The sequence below is a fragment of the Folsomia candida genome, unplaced genomic scaffold, assembly GCF_002217175.1.
Source record: "Folsomia candida strain VU population unplaced genomic scaffold, ASM221717v1 Fcan01_Sc010, whole genome shotgun sequence".
Taxonomy (NCBI): Eukaryota; Metazoa; Arthropoda; class Collembola; order Entomobryomorpha; family Isotomidae; genus Folsomia; species Folsomia candida.
In genome coordinates this window covers 4408032-4425869 of record NW_019091202.1, presented here as the reverse complement: position 1 = coordinate 4425869, position 17838 = coordinate 4408032, and the positions used below count along the sequence as shown (strand labels likewise).

Here is a 17838-nt window from a genome sequence, read left to right as displayed (position 1 = left end):
AAATTCGGTGAAATCGACGCGAAACGGGTTTGCACAGTTGGGTCAGCCTGTACCTGCCGACGATCATCCCCTCGGCGGTAGACTGGTTAAGCAACTCGTTATAAATTCGACTAAAAAGAAAGTTGCGGAAAGATTTCAGAGGATTGATGATAAATTTTTGCAGGGTGGCCCCAACATATTCCCAGTCAACAAGTTCGAATACTTCCCTGCCGAAATGGAGAAGAACTCGAGTTCTACTTGAGCATTATTCCCCCCGATTTTGCCATCCTTTTGGAAGAAGGTATTTATCAAGGTCGTTTCAAAATTTGGCAAAGTAACATAACCATCGTGGGGAAGGGGGTGGAAAAAACGCTGATTTTCGCCCTTGATAATCTTCATATTTATGGAAATAACTGTTCAGTCTCAAATTTGTCCATATTAAGGAGTCACTCTCACAAAGTTGGCGTAACCTTCCTGGGTGTCACGCTTACAACAACTGAAACGGGTTTAGGGCCTTCGTTTGGATGTGTTATTTCTGCGAATGGATGCACATTATCGGATATAAATTTTTTGAAAGGCTCAAGTGGGATGACGATCGATGGGAGTAATGCCAAGATTGATCGCGTAAAATTTTCAAATATGGATGAAGGTAGTTGTATTGGGATGACTAAAAATTCAAGCAATTGTACGATTACGGACGTAACTTGTGAAAATTGTCGGTACGGAATTCTAGTTTGTGGGAGGTATCATCTTCTCAAAAGGATTGTTTTGAAAAATGTTACTGTACCGGAAAGCATTTTCACATATGGCTTGTGTTTTTTAGAGGGTGATAATAATACCCTTGAGGATTCAACTTTCATACAATACGGACCCTATTTCAAATGGGATGTAAGAATAAAGTCTGCCAATGCCACTGTCAGAAATTGTACTTGTTACACTGTGAAGGTTTCTGGGAAGGGTGCATGTTTAAGTAATGTTGAAAGTTTAAGAGTTATTAGAATTGAGAAATATGCAGGAAGTTTACAGCTTTTGAAATGTAAGTCGAAAAAGCTGGAGGTAAAGGGTATCTTTTCAATGACGGAATGCGATTTTTCCAAGGTGGAAAGTATCATTCCAAGAAGTATAAATAAGTTAAGGTTTTTGGTCTGCCTGATGTTAATAGGTGCATTGTTTCAACCTATTTTGATCGAATTGTTTAATAGTTTAGGTCATTGGCTATGGATAAAGACAAATAATTAAAGTTAGTAGCAACTGGACATATTTTTATTAATATGTTTAATACGGATAAAATTATTGGTAAGTGAATTAACCTATATCATTCAACACTGTGGAAAATAATGACACGCTAATAATTTTTATTCTTGTAGGATAGTCCCTAAGAAATTAAGGTTTCCTTGTTCTTGAATTAAGAGAAACACTGCAAACCTGCATGCTGATTATCTTAAAAAATGTGCAAGCGACTATCGTATGTATACATATATGTATCGTATACGAATCGTAATCGTATTTATAAAATAACTAAATAAGATACACTACTAACTACTTGTATGAATTTACATGTTTAATATCTGTAATTTTTATGTGTATTTTAATATATGCTCTAGTTATTTTGAAGAATTTTTCTCCCGATTCCATTCATCATGGGGAAGCAAATTGGTTCCTTTTTTTTAGAAATGTTAGACATCTTCTAAATCAAACACGAGAGGATTAAGAAAACAAATCGATTTTGAAGCGAAACTTATGCATTTAATTGTGTGATATGTATTTACATATGTGTGAAGTACCGGTATCAGTCAATTAATAAGTATTGTGTTAGTTAACATGTATTTAAGTTTAGTATGTAGGGACTTTATTGTGAGGTGGATTTGAAACCAGATTTTGCTAATGCATGTATAAATAAAAAAATCAGTCACATCATGTTTTGTCATTTGTAAGTAATTTATGCAAATAATTTCATGCGTAGTGTAAATATAATTCCGACCATTAACACACCGTCCGGACTTTTTAAAATTCTGCAATGCGAGAATACAAACTGTGCGACATATGCACATACATAATTATATACATATACATATGTATACACATATATCGCGTACGTTAAACCCCACCTTATTTTTTGCAGAAAGTTATCGCGTTTTGCTTACTACCCCGTCGCTGTATTTCATGCATAGCCCCCAAAAAAGTATGTATTAAATTACCAGAAGATAAGACATCGCTGAGGATTTTCAGGGCAAAAACTTATATTTTTTTTACTCTGCTTTATATGTAGATACATATTTACGAAAATACATAATTTATCAGAGTATAAAATTATTTATCTGCTGAATACTACCCCCCATTAATTTATTTCCCCCACGATTCCACCTCATGGCGACACCTACTTTCGTACTCCAACATCATCTTCACAGTTCCCCACACATTTTTACCGCATAATTTACACTTTTCAATCGTTTGTTGGTCTTCGGGGCGCACCACGTTTGCCTCCTGTTCAACTTTTTTCTGCAATCCAACTCCAATTTCCTTCCTGCAATTCGACGTGGTGGGCACGCGTTTGTGGACGAGGAGCAGGTGGTAGCACCGCTTCCTGGGGGGGGATGTTATAACACGTGTTACAAAGCTTCCCGCTGGGCGTGGCACCTGCTCCTGCTCCAAAATAAAATATACACCTTCTCCAAAATAAAAAAGCTACATGGATAAGCGACGTCTGTACTAGACTCCTCATATGACAGTTTAATCATGTCAATGACCCTGGTAGCGCATATCATAAAACTCCTACTTGCGCTTGTGTACCTTTCAAGAATTTAGTTATATCGCCAAATTGGAGACGAGACCTGGGTGGTATATGATTACAATTCTCTTTTCATACTTATCCGTGATGTTGAATTTCACAAACTCGCATCTTAATAAATCGACGCAAAGTCAGTTGGAGTGGGGAGGATTATTTTATCGACACATCCGAAAATTCGCCGGCATTATGATATTATGTGGGTTTTGAGGGCGCTATTACGTAGCCAAGCACAATTGACTCGTAAATGACCGCAAGAATGACAAGAAAAGATAATGAATGACCATCTCAAAAAGTACTAATTTTACGCTCCATGCACCACCTATGTTTCGAACGGAGGCCGCCGAAAGGAGTACCACCATAGTCACCCAACCCACACCGTGCAAGTAAATGGAATCAACCATATTCTCCAAGTGTTTGGAAATATATCATGTTTTCTACGGTATAATAGTACAATTGGAACTCTTTCTTCGGAATAAGCCACGGATTGAATCTAATCTACAGAATAGTCCCCAATCAGCACAGGATTTGGCTTAATGTGTATTATAGGGGCATCGTCCAAATTTCGACAAACTCTTTAACAATAACCGTAAAATTTAAACGAGATGCCATAATTTCCAATTCGTAAACGTAACATAGACATACAGGTACACTCAATTTTAGGTTGTGAACACTGGAGTGAGTGAATGGATATAAAACTCTGAAATTATTGACAGTCGATCAACCATTTCTAACAGGAAACGATAGCTTTGATATATTTATTTTCGGTGTATTTATTTGGCTGAAAATGTCTTTCATGGTCTGCGAGATCATGTTTTCCACATTTCGTAATTTCTACTTTTTACTCATTAGTGCTAGAACTGTGAATATTTTAGCGTTAGCAAAATATCAGTATGGAATAAATATTTAGGTAATGTAGGTTATGGGACGAATTAATTATTTAAAGGTTGCTTTTATATTTATATATATATATATATAGCATTCTCAGCAGAAAGCCTTTTATTCCACCGGTCCCCAACCTTACGTAAAGTGGCTACAATGTAATTCGCTAATTAACTGACCGTCGATTTCACGATATCTATTAACGTGATTACTACCCGTGGTATATAGCACGCAAGCTGTTGGGGGGTCTTCATTTTATAAGTAGTAAGTTTCCTAGTTTTCAGGATAGTTGAAAATCATTGTCGACTCTGTCTTTTACATAATTAAAAATGGAATTATTCCTTCTCTACTATTTCATGTACATTTTGACCAATAGTTTCAGCCTGTCAAACCTTCTGGACTGTCACTTATATCACAAATGGACTGATGAAGATCCACAGGTTATAAAACTTTACAGTTTCCACACCCATCAAATCGATAAATCAGCTAAAGAATAGCCACTTGATGTGTGTATCTGCTTTTTTGACTCCCGCAAGATTGGGGGCAAGTTAAGATTGGCCGACGGGCTTATAAAAGTGGTTCGCAGATGCGAGCTAAACTACTCGTTTTCAATATTATTCACCTGGACACAAACTAATGGTTTCGCGCCTTCTGAAAGATTGTTGACACAACGTCATTGGGGTGACTTGATAATTCAACCCAAAATACCTAAACTGTCGTCGTCATGTGTTGTAATTCACATTCATCAGCCCGTTTACTACCCAGTGTACCCACATTATGACTGGAAAGATTTTTACCTCTTTTACTATTACTTGAGTAGACCTGACGCTATATTTGTGTTCTGGTTGAAGACAGACTTGGATCAATATTACATATTTTGGAGAATACTTCCCTGCCGATTTCATATTGTACGATGGGATAGGAGGATAATTAATTATGATCCAGGAAGCAATCTGTACAGCGATTCTGGACATGATATAGACATTCACATGTACTCCAGACTAAAACATCCTAACGGTATCTACAATCACAACGGTTTCGATGTTCCATTGCTAGACGACGATTGGCAAGGAAATTGTCTCCATAACCTAAAATTTAGGACAATGGGTGTAGAAATGTGTGTGAGCTACGCTTACGAATTGGAAGTTATGGCATCTCGCCTTAATTTTACAGCTATCGCCCATTGGATTGATGGCAATTATAAAGATGCTCCTGCAGTGTACATTAATCTAAATAATGTAATGATTGATGAGTACCATGTAGCAGAGATTCAGTCCTTGACTCATTCGCAGGAAAAAGTCCCAATCGTACTATACTGCAGAGAGCATAATTTATTCCCAAATACTTGGACCGTATGGTTGACTCCATTTAATTGGTCGGTTTGGATAACTATCTTAGCTCTACTTTCGGCAGCCTCCATTCGAAAAATTGCACGTAATTAGGACGTAAAATTAGTACTGTTCGAGATGTACTTTCTTTTTTCTCACGTGCTGCGTCAGCCTGTAAAACGTTTTACCGTTCTTCACACCTTGACAATTCTATCCTTCATCATTATTCCCGTCGTCTACGAATCCCTTGTTGTTAGAAACGTAATAGCGCCATCAAAACCCCCAGAATATCATAATGTCGCCGAATTTTTAACCGAGTTCGATAAAATAATTGTATCGAGTTTGACATCCTATGCATACGAAAAGATATTACAATACGAGTTTGTGAAATTCAATATCTATATTATAAGCGAGAATGTCTGTTGGTAACGGAAGTGAAAGTAAATTTGTCTGTGACGGAAGTAAAAGCAAGGAAAGTCTTGGGCGTGCCGTTTGATTATCTGGGGGTGGTGGTTATCTCGGGGTAGTGATTATCTAGGGGTTGTGGTTATCTGGGTGTGGTGGTTATCTGGGGGTGGTGAATATCTAGGGGTAGTGGTTATCTGGGGGTAGTGATTATCTAGGGGTGGTGATTATCTAGGGGTGGTGGTTATATAGGAGTGGTGGTTATCTGGGGGTAGTGATTATCTAGGGGTGGTGGTTATCTGGAGGTGGTGGTTATCTGGGGGTAGTGATTATCTGGGGGTAGTGATTATCTAGGGGTGGTGGTTATCTGGGGGTGGTGGTTATCTGGATAAGCCCCCAATATCCCGACCGATATCCCAATATCCCAATATCCCTACCGATATCCAATATCCCGATATCCCAATATCCCGATATCCCAATATCCCTACCGATATCCCGACATCCCAATATCCCAATATCCCTACCGATATCCCAATATCCCGATATCCCAATATCCCGTTAGCCCAATATCCCGGCAGCGGGATATCGGTAGGGATATCGGGATATTGGGATATTGGGATATCGGGATATCGGGATATCGGTAGGGATATTGGGATATCGGGATATTGGGATATCGGTAGGGATATTGGGATATTGGGATATCGGGATATCGGTAGGGATATTGGGATATCGGGATATTGGGATATCGGTAGGGATATTGGGATATTGGGATATCGGGATATCGGTAGGGATATTGGGATATTGGGATATCGGGATATCGGTAGGGATATTGGGATATCGGGATATTGGGATATCGGTAGGGATATTGGGATATTGGGATATCGGGATATCGGTAGGGATATTGGGATATTGGGATATCGGGATATCGGTAGGGATATTGGGATATCGGGATATTGGGATATCGGTAGGGATATTGGGATATTGGGATATCGGGATATCGGTAGGGATATTGGGATATTGGGATATCGGGATATCGGTAGGGATATTGGGATATCGGGATATTGGGATATCGGTAGGGATATTGGGATATTGGGATATCGGGATATCGGTAGGGATATTGGGATATTGGGATATCGGGATATCGGTAGGGATATTGGGATATCGGGATATTGGGATATCGGTAGGGATATTGGGATATTGGGATATCGGGATATCGGTAGGGATATTGGGATATTGGGATATCGGGATATCGGTAGGGATATTGGGATATCGGGATATTGGGATATCGGTAGGGATATTCGGATATCGTGATATGGGTTGGGATATCGCTGTATTAGGATATCGGAATATCAGCCGGGATATTGAGATATGGCAGTGGTGGTTAACTGGATTTGGTAAGCCCCCATACCTCGATATCCCAATATCTTGATATCTCGACCAATATCCCAGTATCATATCAAGGGTATCAAGATACCGAGATATTGTACCAGGATATTGGGATATGGGGGTGGTTGTTATCTGGGCATTGTGGTTAACTAGGTTAGGTAAGCCTCCCAACTCGATATCCTAATATCCCGACCAATATTTCAATATCCCGTCCCATGTCCCGGTATTCGAATATATTATCCGATCTTAAAATACTGGGGTACTTCCGTGGTTCAACTCTTTTAGGATCTAAGGATACTGGGATATTGGAATTAGGACTCTTAGATATTCGGGTTGTATATTGAGGGATCGGATCACGAGTCATGCAAGGCTTCAGCCCAGCCCAATCGCTAATATTGAGTAAACTCTGTTTCAATTCTGGTAATTGCAGCGGGAAAGCCACATGCCCAGTTACTTAACATGGGCACGTGACTTTCCCGCTGCAATCACCAGAATTGAATAGTTTAGTAAGGAATAACTGATCGCAGATTTAAATTGAATTTCATCCCGCCCAATGTAATCAAGTGGGCACGTGATTTTCGCGCGAAAATATCCTGCGATCATATATTCCATAATAACCAAGAGCTAGGTAGTGAGTAGTACACGATCGCAGACGAGGGGAATCTTGATTTTTTTCACTTTAACGTTCGTCTCAAATTCCTTTCACTTCCACAGGCGACAAAGAGTTGCAGTTAATATTTAAAAAAATTAATTGGTGGAATTTTGAAAATTAAATATACTGTTGCCCGGCGGGAGACGGGCTTATACGCTAGTTACCGATAAGTAGGAAAAAAGAGTTGAAATCATATCCAGAACAAACTTTGAACTTAGCTATATAATTGAAGTCTTGAAACGTAAAAAAAAGAAACTAGGAGTTTTAAGATATGTGCTATCGGATATCATTGACATATTTAAATTTTCGTATGAGAAATCTGGCACAAGTGACCCTTATCCATGCAGCGTTTTTATTTTGGAGCAGATGTACACGTCTTACAACTTTTTTCGGGTCCCATTTTTGAAAGAAGCTTATCGACTGCATACCGCATTTAGGGAGGCTGGATTTTCCATCTTATGGCAGGGCTTATTCTGGAAGAACCGACATGTGCAAATCATGAAAAATCGAACCACTCTGGTGGGATGTACTGAATGTGTTAAAATGCAACATTTGGAAAAGTTTACAGCAACGTGGGCAACTGCCAGTGGAATGTGCGTTTTTGTACTAATATTTGAGTTAGGATATACAAATAGACGTACAATTCTAGAGACATATATTGTGCTTAAATTCAAACTACGAATAGCATATGTGCAAATTATGAGCGTGTGGTTTTATTATTTTCATGAAATTAAGATATTTTAATTTAATGAATACTCAAACTTAGTACGAAGTGCTGCTACATGATATCGAGACATATAATGCGTAGGAACTAACCTTTTAATTATGCATACGTACATAGTTCTAAAACTCTGCGAATACATTACCTCACTCATAATAAATAAGACCCCTTCAATTATAAATATTACGGATTAAGCTGATAACAACGGTCTGTTAAAGGGTTCCAATTGAGGTTGAGTTAGATTTTTTAAGCCTACATATTTCTAATTTCGCCTTAAGTCTATGTACATGCAAAATTTCACATCTCCAGGGCAAAAGTTTAAAATGATCCGAGCAACAGCAAAATTTTCATGGCAAAAAACCTTTATACATAACTCTTCTTCAAAAATATTTATGAAAATACACATATTATCAAAGGCGTCGTCACTCCCTGTAAAATTATTTATCTGCTGAACACCCCTCATTAATTTATTTCCCCCACGATTCCACCTCAGGTCGACACCTGATTTCGTGTGTTCGGAAACCACGTACGAAGTTCCCAACAAATTTTTACCACAGAATTTACACTTGTGAATCGGAAGAGGCTCTAAATTTGTATCATTTTCATCCAATTTTTTCCGTAGTCCAATTTCCAATTTCACTGCAATTCGAAGTCACGTGTCCGACAGGCTTGTGCCCTTGCCGCACGTGGTAATCTAGTGCCTCCTGGGAAGGGAAGATGATCACGCATCGTTCGCAAAGTTTCCCGCCGGGGATGGTATGCATCTCCAGGCAATGAACGCTCAGCGCCATTTTGGACGAGAAGACCCTTTCGCACGTGACATTTGGACACTTAAAGCGCTAGGTTTCTAAAGAATTCAAGCAAAAAATTAGTGGACAATCGTATCGAAAAATTTGTACGGCTATTTGAATTTAATAAAACTATGCCTTCATTTTTTAAAAATAAAGTCGCAACTTGGTTATGTTTCACACTCTTAAAAATATAAAATTATATTTTTCAGAGTGTAATTTTAATTAATTTTAAATAAGTAATTTTAATTTCAGGTAATTTTACCTTGTGAAATACTTACTACCGAATTCAAAGGGCTGATACTTATATAAATAATTTTGAAAAGGGCAGCGTCCCATTATTTTTAAGCGTGTACATTTGAACAAATCAACAATTTTCAAAAACCACCCACCCTCATGTTGGAAACCAATATGTAGCAAAAAATCCCACTCCGGCAGCTTCCTGACATTGCATCGGGTACAGTCATACGTGACGACGCCCTTGTTAGAGACGTGTTTCGTGGCCGACTCGAGGTCCCCGGATCCAGCTTTCTTGACGTTAATTTCCATGCATTTGTGGACGTGGTGAGGAAACTTGGATTTTGGAAAGTCGCCCCCACAAATGCCGCAAGTCTTGTGAAATTTAACTTTGTGCTGGTCCAGGAATTCGGCCGAGGTGAAAGCGATGCAGCACTGGGGGCACTTTCGATGGTTCCCCGCCGCGATATGAGAGCGTAAAAGGTCATGAGACTCAAACCGGGCAGTGCAACCTGAATGTTGGCATTGGAAGAGGAGGCGACCTATGAAAACATAGGGGAATCGTTTATCAAGCTTCATTTAATCGGGATTATTTTTATTTTGTCTGAGTTGAGCAGAAAGTAGTAGGATATCCGACTTAACCGGATTAATCCAATCCCAACCCGAAAGCGTCAGACTGGGTCGGATTATTTACGATTTACCAAGTCGGATTGGATCCGATTTTAAAAACATTGATCCCACTACACTCTGGAGATGAGTACAAATTCTGTTTTTCAATATGGGGCCGTTCTTAAATTACGTAACCCTAAAACTTGATTTTCTAGACCCCCTCCCCTCCCCCTTCTAACATGGCGTACATATCATAGGCACGATATCATTGGGGCCTAAACCCCCTCCCCCCTCTTCAAGCGTTACGTAATTTAATAAAAGCCCGAAAGTTTGCAACTGTTTTTTAAATCAGATCTTTTCAAAAACCCTGCCTTCATGATTGCGACGATTCTGTACTCTGGCTTCCGCGCAGTCAGACGTGACCGCTCCTGTCGGAGGGATGTGCTTCGTGACGCGAGCCAACTCCTGGTCCATGCTTCCGGCTTTCTGAGCACTTTTTTCGTTAGCTTCTCGGCATTTCCCGACGTGGTAAGGGAAATTGGATCGGAGAAATGCCAACCCACAGATTCCACATTTTTGGTGAAACTCTAATTTGTGCTGGGTCAGGGATTCGGCCGAGGTGAAAGTGAGCTCGCAATTGTCACACTTTATAAGACAATGGTTCCCCGATCTGTGTAAGCGTAAGAGGTCACGATTCGCAAACCGGGCAGTGCAGCCGGGTTGGTGGCATGGGAAGATAAGCCCTGTAAAAAACAAATGGGACGAACAATTAAGAAACCTTTATGAACACCGGGATTGCTTAGTGAGTTATGTGGTTTCGATTTTTTGGCGGGAAACGGGAGAAATCCCGGGAAATTGGGGCAAAAAAAGTTCGCCAAGGGCTTCGTTTCGTTTTACGCCTTTCTTGGATATCATCTGATATATAAATATAACCAAGTACCTAAATGTTCACTGTGTAAATGACGCGTCATAAAGGCCAAAGAACCTGTTGTAACGCTACAATAGTCACATTTCAACTCGGATGTCACGTTCACGGGATAGAGCGTTTCGTTCCCCAAGGGGGGCTCGTTTTTCGGTCCGATTTCATTTGGCGACGAGTCCTGAAAAAGTCAAAATTTCAATATATTGTTTATGCATTTAGGCATTTATAAATTAAATAACTAAATATGTTCGGAATTATCTGCTAATTGTGACCATGGTCAAACTTGGCAGGTTTCAAGTCAGCCAAATGCCGATTTTAATTTGTCAATTATTTTGCACATTACATTTACCTCGTTAACTGGCTTTAATTCAGTTGTTGAGATGTCACCAAATGGTGGGTGTTCTTCTTCAGATGACAATCGGAACCGTTTGGGGGGACGGAGTCCCAAGGGATCGACTTCGTCCTCCCCCACAAGATAATTCCTCTCGATGAGACGGTCGTCGAGCGAATCTTGACCGAAATGTGGCAAAATAAATTCGTCCCCAATTTCAACTTTGACTTCGCCTTCTTCAATTTCCATTTTAACGGTGACCTCGTCCTCAGCGGTGATAATGTCAAAGGGGGCATTAAGGTAAGACGGGGGATTGAGGTCAGGGTCATCTTCTTCTTCCTTAAGTCTGACCGCCACGAAACCTTTAATTTCCATTTTATCTGTGCAATTACAATTAGATTAATTATGTATTGTGTTCCTTTTTTTGTAAATATGTGGAACGGAAATTGTACGAAATTTGCGAATATCCGAGTAAACTATTAATTCATTCGTGTTGATGAAAGCTTTCCCTTTTTCCAATTGAGCATACGTTTTGACATCCCAGCAAATTGTTTGCAAAAATTACAGGATTTTGTTTTGTAAATTTATCCAACCTGAAAATTGTTCTTATTTCGGAGTCGATCAAAGCCAAACCAAAATAAGACCACTGTGTTTGCATAGTTTTGGGAATCCCATCGCAATTAAATCTACATTTATTTTGTTTTTAATTAATCCAGTTCAAACTTCTCACCTGCGACAATTTGTCTTCTTAAGTTATCCAGGCGTTCATTCCTCTCCTCGCTAATCCTAAGTCCCACGTCCTCATTTAAATTTTCGAACGTCACATTGTAAATTTTTTGCAATTCTTGTCCCAATTTTTGCACAAGTTCGGTAATCATTCCAAGTAGAGAACCACATTCGGTACAAGGATGAAATTCTTCACGGGGAAAATTATTATCCGCACAACAATTGACATTAATTGTTTTGAGATAAGTTAGAAACAATGGAGCATAACGTGACGAACAATTGCACTCGTCAATAAATTGACAGCTATTTTTACGACAAAATAAACAAACTCGTCGCGAAATTGACATGTTTACTGGGTTTTACATATTTCATATTTTGTATTTACATTTTGCGAATTGCTTATAAAGTTAGCTAAACTTTTACATACGTAGATTGATCCTTAAATTCACGGTAATTGTGCTTTGCTAATAATTAAATCCTCAATTGAATTTTTGTGATAAATAATACAAAAAAATTTAGAATTTCAGAAAATATATATATTTTTCTGTTGATTTATTTTGCGAGAGAATATTTCAACACTTTTGCATCGCGGTTTCTCAGCTGATGATGATAAAAAAGTCATGAGTTTCATGCTCGCTCGTCTTTGTTCATGAAATGCAAATTGCGGAGGGGTGATGCCGTTCCATGAAAAACAATACTCAATCTCCTAGTTAGATGAATCGGCGACTCTCTAAAGAGAGTCAGAGGACAAATCCGCCCTAAGGAGAGGAGATATTTCATGAGGGACAGTGGAGAAATAAGATGCAGGAGTGTACTCTAACACGGCCTGTAGAATGGCCAAGGTTGAGTGGAAGTGGCATCGGCCACCCAAAATTTTTACTAGCTTGCCTTCTTATGCCTGCATTCATGCTACAAAATCTGCATGCCAAGTGGCATCGATGTTAGGATTTTGGAATGTCCACCTAACTATCAATCTGATACCAATCAAAGCATGTAATTTATTTACTTGACAGAGTGGGGGCAGTATTAGATTATTTACTATTTACATATTCGTACAGCGAGAAACTGTTACAAAAAAAGAATACATGTTAAAGATTTACATAATTGTATTTTTACAGGGATATTGCAAAAGTCTGGCTTCGAATCCACCTTACAAGCAGCTAGTCTGAAATTATTGCTTAATTATTTAAACATTAATCACTATGCACAACAGTAAACACTTGCAGCAATAACATTACACTATGAAAAATTTGGTGCATATAAATAGTCAGACTCAGTATTAATGTTGCTACCACCTGGTACAAAAATTACACCGGTCCGTCAAAATCTTGGTACGATATGGTGAAAATTTTAATTCCGAGCTGTTACATACTTACTTCACGGTATTACTTATCAGTTTCACCAGAATCATGTGTAAATACCACTTGGGTAAAAACGACATCTCGTAGAAAATGTTCAACAATTATGGATTGGTTTCACCCCTTCGCCAAATTCTTTTATTTCGACGGTTTATTCACACTATCAAAGGTACACCCTGTCATCGTAACGGCACCAGATGCCTCCAAATTTTTCGACTTGCATTTTACTAATTGAACATTTTGTAGATCTCCATTAATTCCAATTAAATTTCTGCTTTCAACATTATTTAGCCTTGCACCATCCCCGTCGACCAGAACGTTGTAACATGTAGAATTTTTGACAGTGGTACTTGAAGATAGTATATACAAATCCCACCTGGAATTATTCGTATTTCCGGTGCAAGTGAAATCCTCAAGGGTGTGATTATCTCCTTCGAAGTAAATGCCATATAATGCGTTGTATCTCTTGTTTGGGCTAAAGGATACTCTAATCTTTTGAAGGTGATGATTCGTTCCATCAACGTGTATCCCATCTTGGATATTTTCACAAGTTACATCAGAAATAGTACAGGAACGTGTAGTATCCGTCATCGTAATACACCATTTGTAATTGTTTATAAATTTTACGGTATCGATTTTGATATCACTTGCATGCATATGAATCCCGTAGTTAGCGTTGATAACATTGATCTTGGTTAATCTGCATCTAGTCCCATGAATAGCAAAACCACTGTATCCGTCAGTTGAGGAGGTGGGCACAAGCAGAGATAAATTCGAAATTAGGCAGTCTTGTCCAAAAATGTGAAAAGCAGGAGATGACAAAATCTGCGTCTTATCAACCCCTTTCCCAATGATACTTATTCCATCTCCGCGAAGGTTGAATTGTCCTTGATAAGTGCCTTCCCCCAGGATGATGGTAGAGCCCGGGGTAACATATGGCAAGCAGAGCTCTAAATCTTCTCCATTTCGACAGGTTAACACTTTCTCTTGGGTTTGCACCTGCACCAACTTCTCGATAATTTTACCGACATTACCCAAAGCGTGGTGTCTTTGCTCAAGATTCTTTCTAGTTGAGTTTATAACCAGTTCCTTAGCCAGTGAGCCAATTAGAGGGTGATCTTCTTTGACTAATTCTGTCTCGCCGTCATTAACCAGCCTGTCAAATAGACTGTGTTTTTGTTCCGGTTTAATCAGGGCGACAACTTCCCAAATTATTAAACCGAGCGAAAAGATGTCCGACTGGTATGAATATGTTCCTGTCTTGACTTCTGGCGCTCTGTAGGCTGGTGTTCCGATGCCGCTTGAGGTCAGGGTCGGGTCGTTGTGACCGTGAGCGGTGCGAGATTGCCCGAAATCTCCAATTTTTACGGGAAGTTTGTATTTATCCGAAGCGAACATGACGTTCGCGGGCTTCAAGTCGCGATGAATGATTTGCTTCTCGTGTAGAAATTTTAATCCGTAAAATAGATGTAAAATTATTTCGACTTGTTTAGCTTGGATGAATATTGAGGTCATCGTGGTTTCCGGGTCGCGCAGCCAGGAGTCCAGGTTTTCACCACAGAGCTCCATCTGGATACAAGTCCATCCGAGTTGTTTTATTTTTTCGGGTGTGTCCTGCCATCCGGCCTCAACAATTTTTTTACAAGGGCTAAAAATACCTTCAAGTTGAACTGGATTCAAATATTTCTTACAGACTGAATTCTTAACGGTGACAATGTGCCTATAGTCCTCCAGCTTTCTTGTTAGACTTGTTTCTCTTTCAGTTTGACGTTTTAGTTTGTCGTTGTCCGTCGGATAGATGAATTTTATACAGGAGTAAGTTCCGTCTTTATGTTTTGCTTTTAACACAAATCCAAATGCACCACGGCCCAGGAAAGATTCGTAGGAGGTAACCGTGTCAAGAAAATCTGGGGCAGCCTCCATGGTGATTATGTAAGTTAATTATTTGTTGAGAAGAGAAAAGTGGTGGAAATTAATAGTTTTGCTCGTATGTGAGTGAAATGAGTTGAATTGATTTGAGGAATGTGTGAATTATTACACAATTCAGACCATGATAAGTTATCTCCTTGAATTTGCGCAAATCTGGGGACCATGCATGAAAAATGTTACCTGGCTCCAACTCGAGGCATTTTGCATGCATTGCACAAGCAGTGTCCACTTGGCAGGAAAGCGTAAAAATTTGTGCAAATTAAACACGTACATATGTACTTTATTTTCGGTTCACGAACAAATGAGGAGTGTCGACGGGCGTAGGGGCCATCCATAAATTATGTCACGCAAAAATCGGGATTTTCTAGACCCCCCCCTCCCCTTTAATATGTGTCACATAGGCACGGTATCATTGGAGCCTTGGACCCCTTCCCCCCTCTCGCGTGACATAATTTATGGACCTTCCCTTATAGGCTAGTAAGCATGTTAACCTAACAGGAATAATTATTCAACGGAGCAAATTAACACTTCATCCAGACCGTAATGCAGTCCAGTACAGATGTGTATATATCTACACACGCAGCTATACATACATACAGGTATGAATGCAGGGAAGGTTTAATATCAAAAAATGATAATAATCCGTCTGGCTGATTAATTGTTTGCCGTGTCATCGTTATCTCTGCATTCCAACCAACATATGTCCCTGATCATGCAGACGTAGCCTGACTGTATTTATAACTTTCGCTTGTCACACTGAATTCACTCATGCCTAAACATTGTCATCGGTAGTCAAATTTGTATCAATTCTGACTAAATTAAGATGCTGGAATGCAGCGAAATTCTCACAAAACTAGTGCTCATTGCATTTGTGCTAACATTCTCACTCTCGTACACCTTGGCCCAATTTTTTTCTATGGACTATAAGGAAAGTGCCCATCGAGAGCAGCATTCTCTATTCAAACCCTACACTGACCTTGGACATTGGGACGGCTTCGGGGCGGCTGTAATAACGCCAGAATATATTCGACTCACTCCAGATTTAAAATCTCAGCAAGGGGTGAATAACTTAAATATTTTCTGACTAACCTAATGAACTAAAGTATCGTGAGATACCTAAAACGGTGCGTATTTCCTAGGCAATCTGGAATAACAAACGGGTCGACATGCGAAGCTGGGGGGTCCACATTAATTTTAAAATTCACGGGAAAGGGGCAGTTAATCAGGCCGGAGATGGAATAGCTTTCTGGTATGTTAAAGAACGGATGATTCCCGGGCCCGTGTTCGGATCGAAGGACTATTTCTCCGGTCTTGGCGTATTCATAGATACGTACGGAAACCATTTATTTCAGTCGGGGTCATCCAGGAGTGAGCAACACGACAGCCACGAACATCCTTACATATCGATCATTGTGAATAATGGAAGCCAGAAATATAATCATGATGATGACGGTGGTAGTCAGAATTTGGGGGGATGTTCGGTAAAAGTTCGGAATAAGAATGTTACACAAATCCTGGTGCGATATGACAACGACATGGTCACAATACTTAGGGATGTTGATGGAAAGGGGCTTTTTGACATTTGCGCCCAAGTTGATGGCATCGAACTGCCGACGGGATATTACTTCGGAATTTCGGCTGCTACGGGGGATCTTTCGGATAATCATGATATCTTTTTTGTCCAGGTATGTACGTATGCATGCAAGGTGTATTTCAGACATTTGTACCTTGTGGGCAAGGAATCCGTGGGGACATTTGAGGAAAAAAATGGAAGTCTGACAGTTTGGCGAAAACCCTTTTTGCGAAAAAAATTCGCAAAATCCCATTTTGCGAAAAAGAATTTTCACTCATTCTAAGGCATTTGTATGTAGCACAAGGTTTTTAAAGTACCATTTGGCGAAAAAAATGTCACAGTAGGCGAAAATGCCGATTATATGAGCTTGGAAACTCATAGGAAACTCGCCATCCAGTACTTTTATGATATTTTATTTTACCATTTTGGCGAAAATTTATTTTCTCAAAAACAGCTTTCGCCAAACTGTCTGTCAATCAAAAAAATTATCTATTAACTTATATTTTTATGTTTACGCAGACCTACGAGGCCAATAATTACGAAATGAGAGTTCATAGGTAAAAAATCTGACTACAAATTAGCTTATACTTTTTCCAATGGGGAATTAATGATGATGATCAGGAATTTCTGTAATTATAGTATACATGCGAGTAGAGACGGTATTATTCCATCTGCGAGAAGAGACAGACCAAAAGAAGAGGAGGGTGGAGCCTGGTCGGTGATCAGAATTATGTTGGCGTTAATGGGTGTAACTTTAATTGCGGCGTGCGGATATGGTCTGGTCGCGGTTACTTCAAATAAACCCAAAGGAACGTAGGCAACTTGAACGAAAGTTGTTATTTATTTTGATAAGATAAATAAAAACAAATTTTCAGTAATTTTCTGTAATTGTTCTTGGACTATCCTTTGATTACACCCATTGTGTATGTTAAATTGCTTACAAAGTTTTCCTGAATTTCAGGCTTTATTTATAGAGGGAAATTACTTTTCCAGCATGTTTGGTAGTAAGGACGGTTTTCTTGGCAAGTTATTTTTTTAATTCGTCAAATTACTTTTATTTGTACTAGAACTAACTATAAAATTGTTTTTCCTTACGAAATTCTACTCTATGCTCAAAACTATAAGCAAACTTGCAAATGTTATATATCCGAGCTAATCCTAAGTATGCATAGTTATGTGACATATTTAACACATATCACAAGATTTTGGCATTCAAATTTTCATAGA

At 39.2% G+C, this 17838-nt stretch overlaps 3 protein-coding genes across 3 annotated transcripts; 1 reads left to right on the top strand and 2 right to left on the bottom strand.

Moving 5' to 3' along the window:
- Nucleotides 1-8104: 8104 nt before the first annotated feature.
- Nucleotides 8105-12593, bottom strand: LOC110854476 (zinc finger protein 184). The gene is made up of 6 exons (XM_022102911.2): nt 11756-12593; nt 11044-11405; nt 10713-10872; nt 10144-10515; nt 9319-9705; nt 8105-8985 (listed from the first exon to the last, which is right to left on the bottom strand). Exons 1-6 carry the CDS (start codon nt 12096-12098, stop codon nt 8978-8980), a joined length of 1632 nt encoding a protein of 543 aa, XP_021958603.2. The 5' UTR covers nt 12099-12593; the 3' UTR covers nt 8105-8977.
- Nucleotides 12594-12729: 136 nt separating this feature from the next.
- LOC110854475 lies at nt 12730-15342 on the bottom strand. Its single transcript, XM_022102910.2, has one exon. The coding sequence runs from the start codon at nt 15030-15032 to the stop codon at nt 13248-13250; it is 1785 nt and encodes a 594-aa protein (XP_021958602.1). The 5' UTR covers nt 15033-15342; the 3' UTR covers nt 12730-13247.
- A 419-nt stretch (nt 15343-15761) lies between these two features.
- Nucleotides 15762-17489, top strand: LOC110854587 (vesicular integral-membrane protein VIP36). The gene is made up of 4 exons (XM_022103047.2): nt 15762-16098; nt 16178-16723; nt 17131-17168; nt 17251-17489. The coding sequence occupies exons 1-4, from the start codon at nt 15862-15864 to the stop codon at nt 17426-17428; spliced, it is 999 nt and encodes a 332-aa protein (XP_021958739.1). The 5' UTR covers nt 15762-15861; the 3' UTR covers nt 17429-17489.
- The last annotated feature ends 349 nt before the right edge of the window (nt 17490-17838 follow it).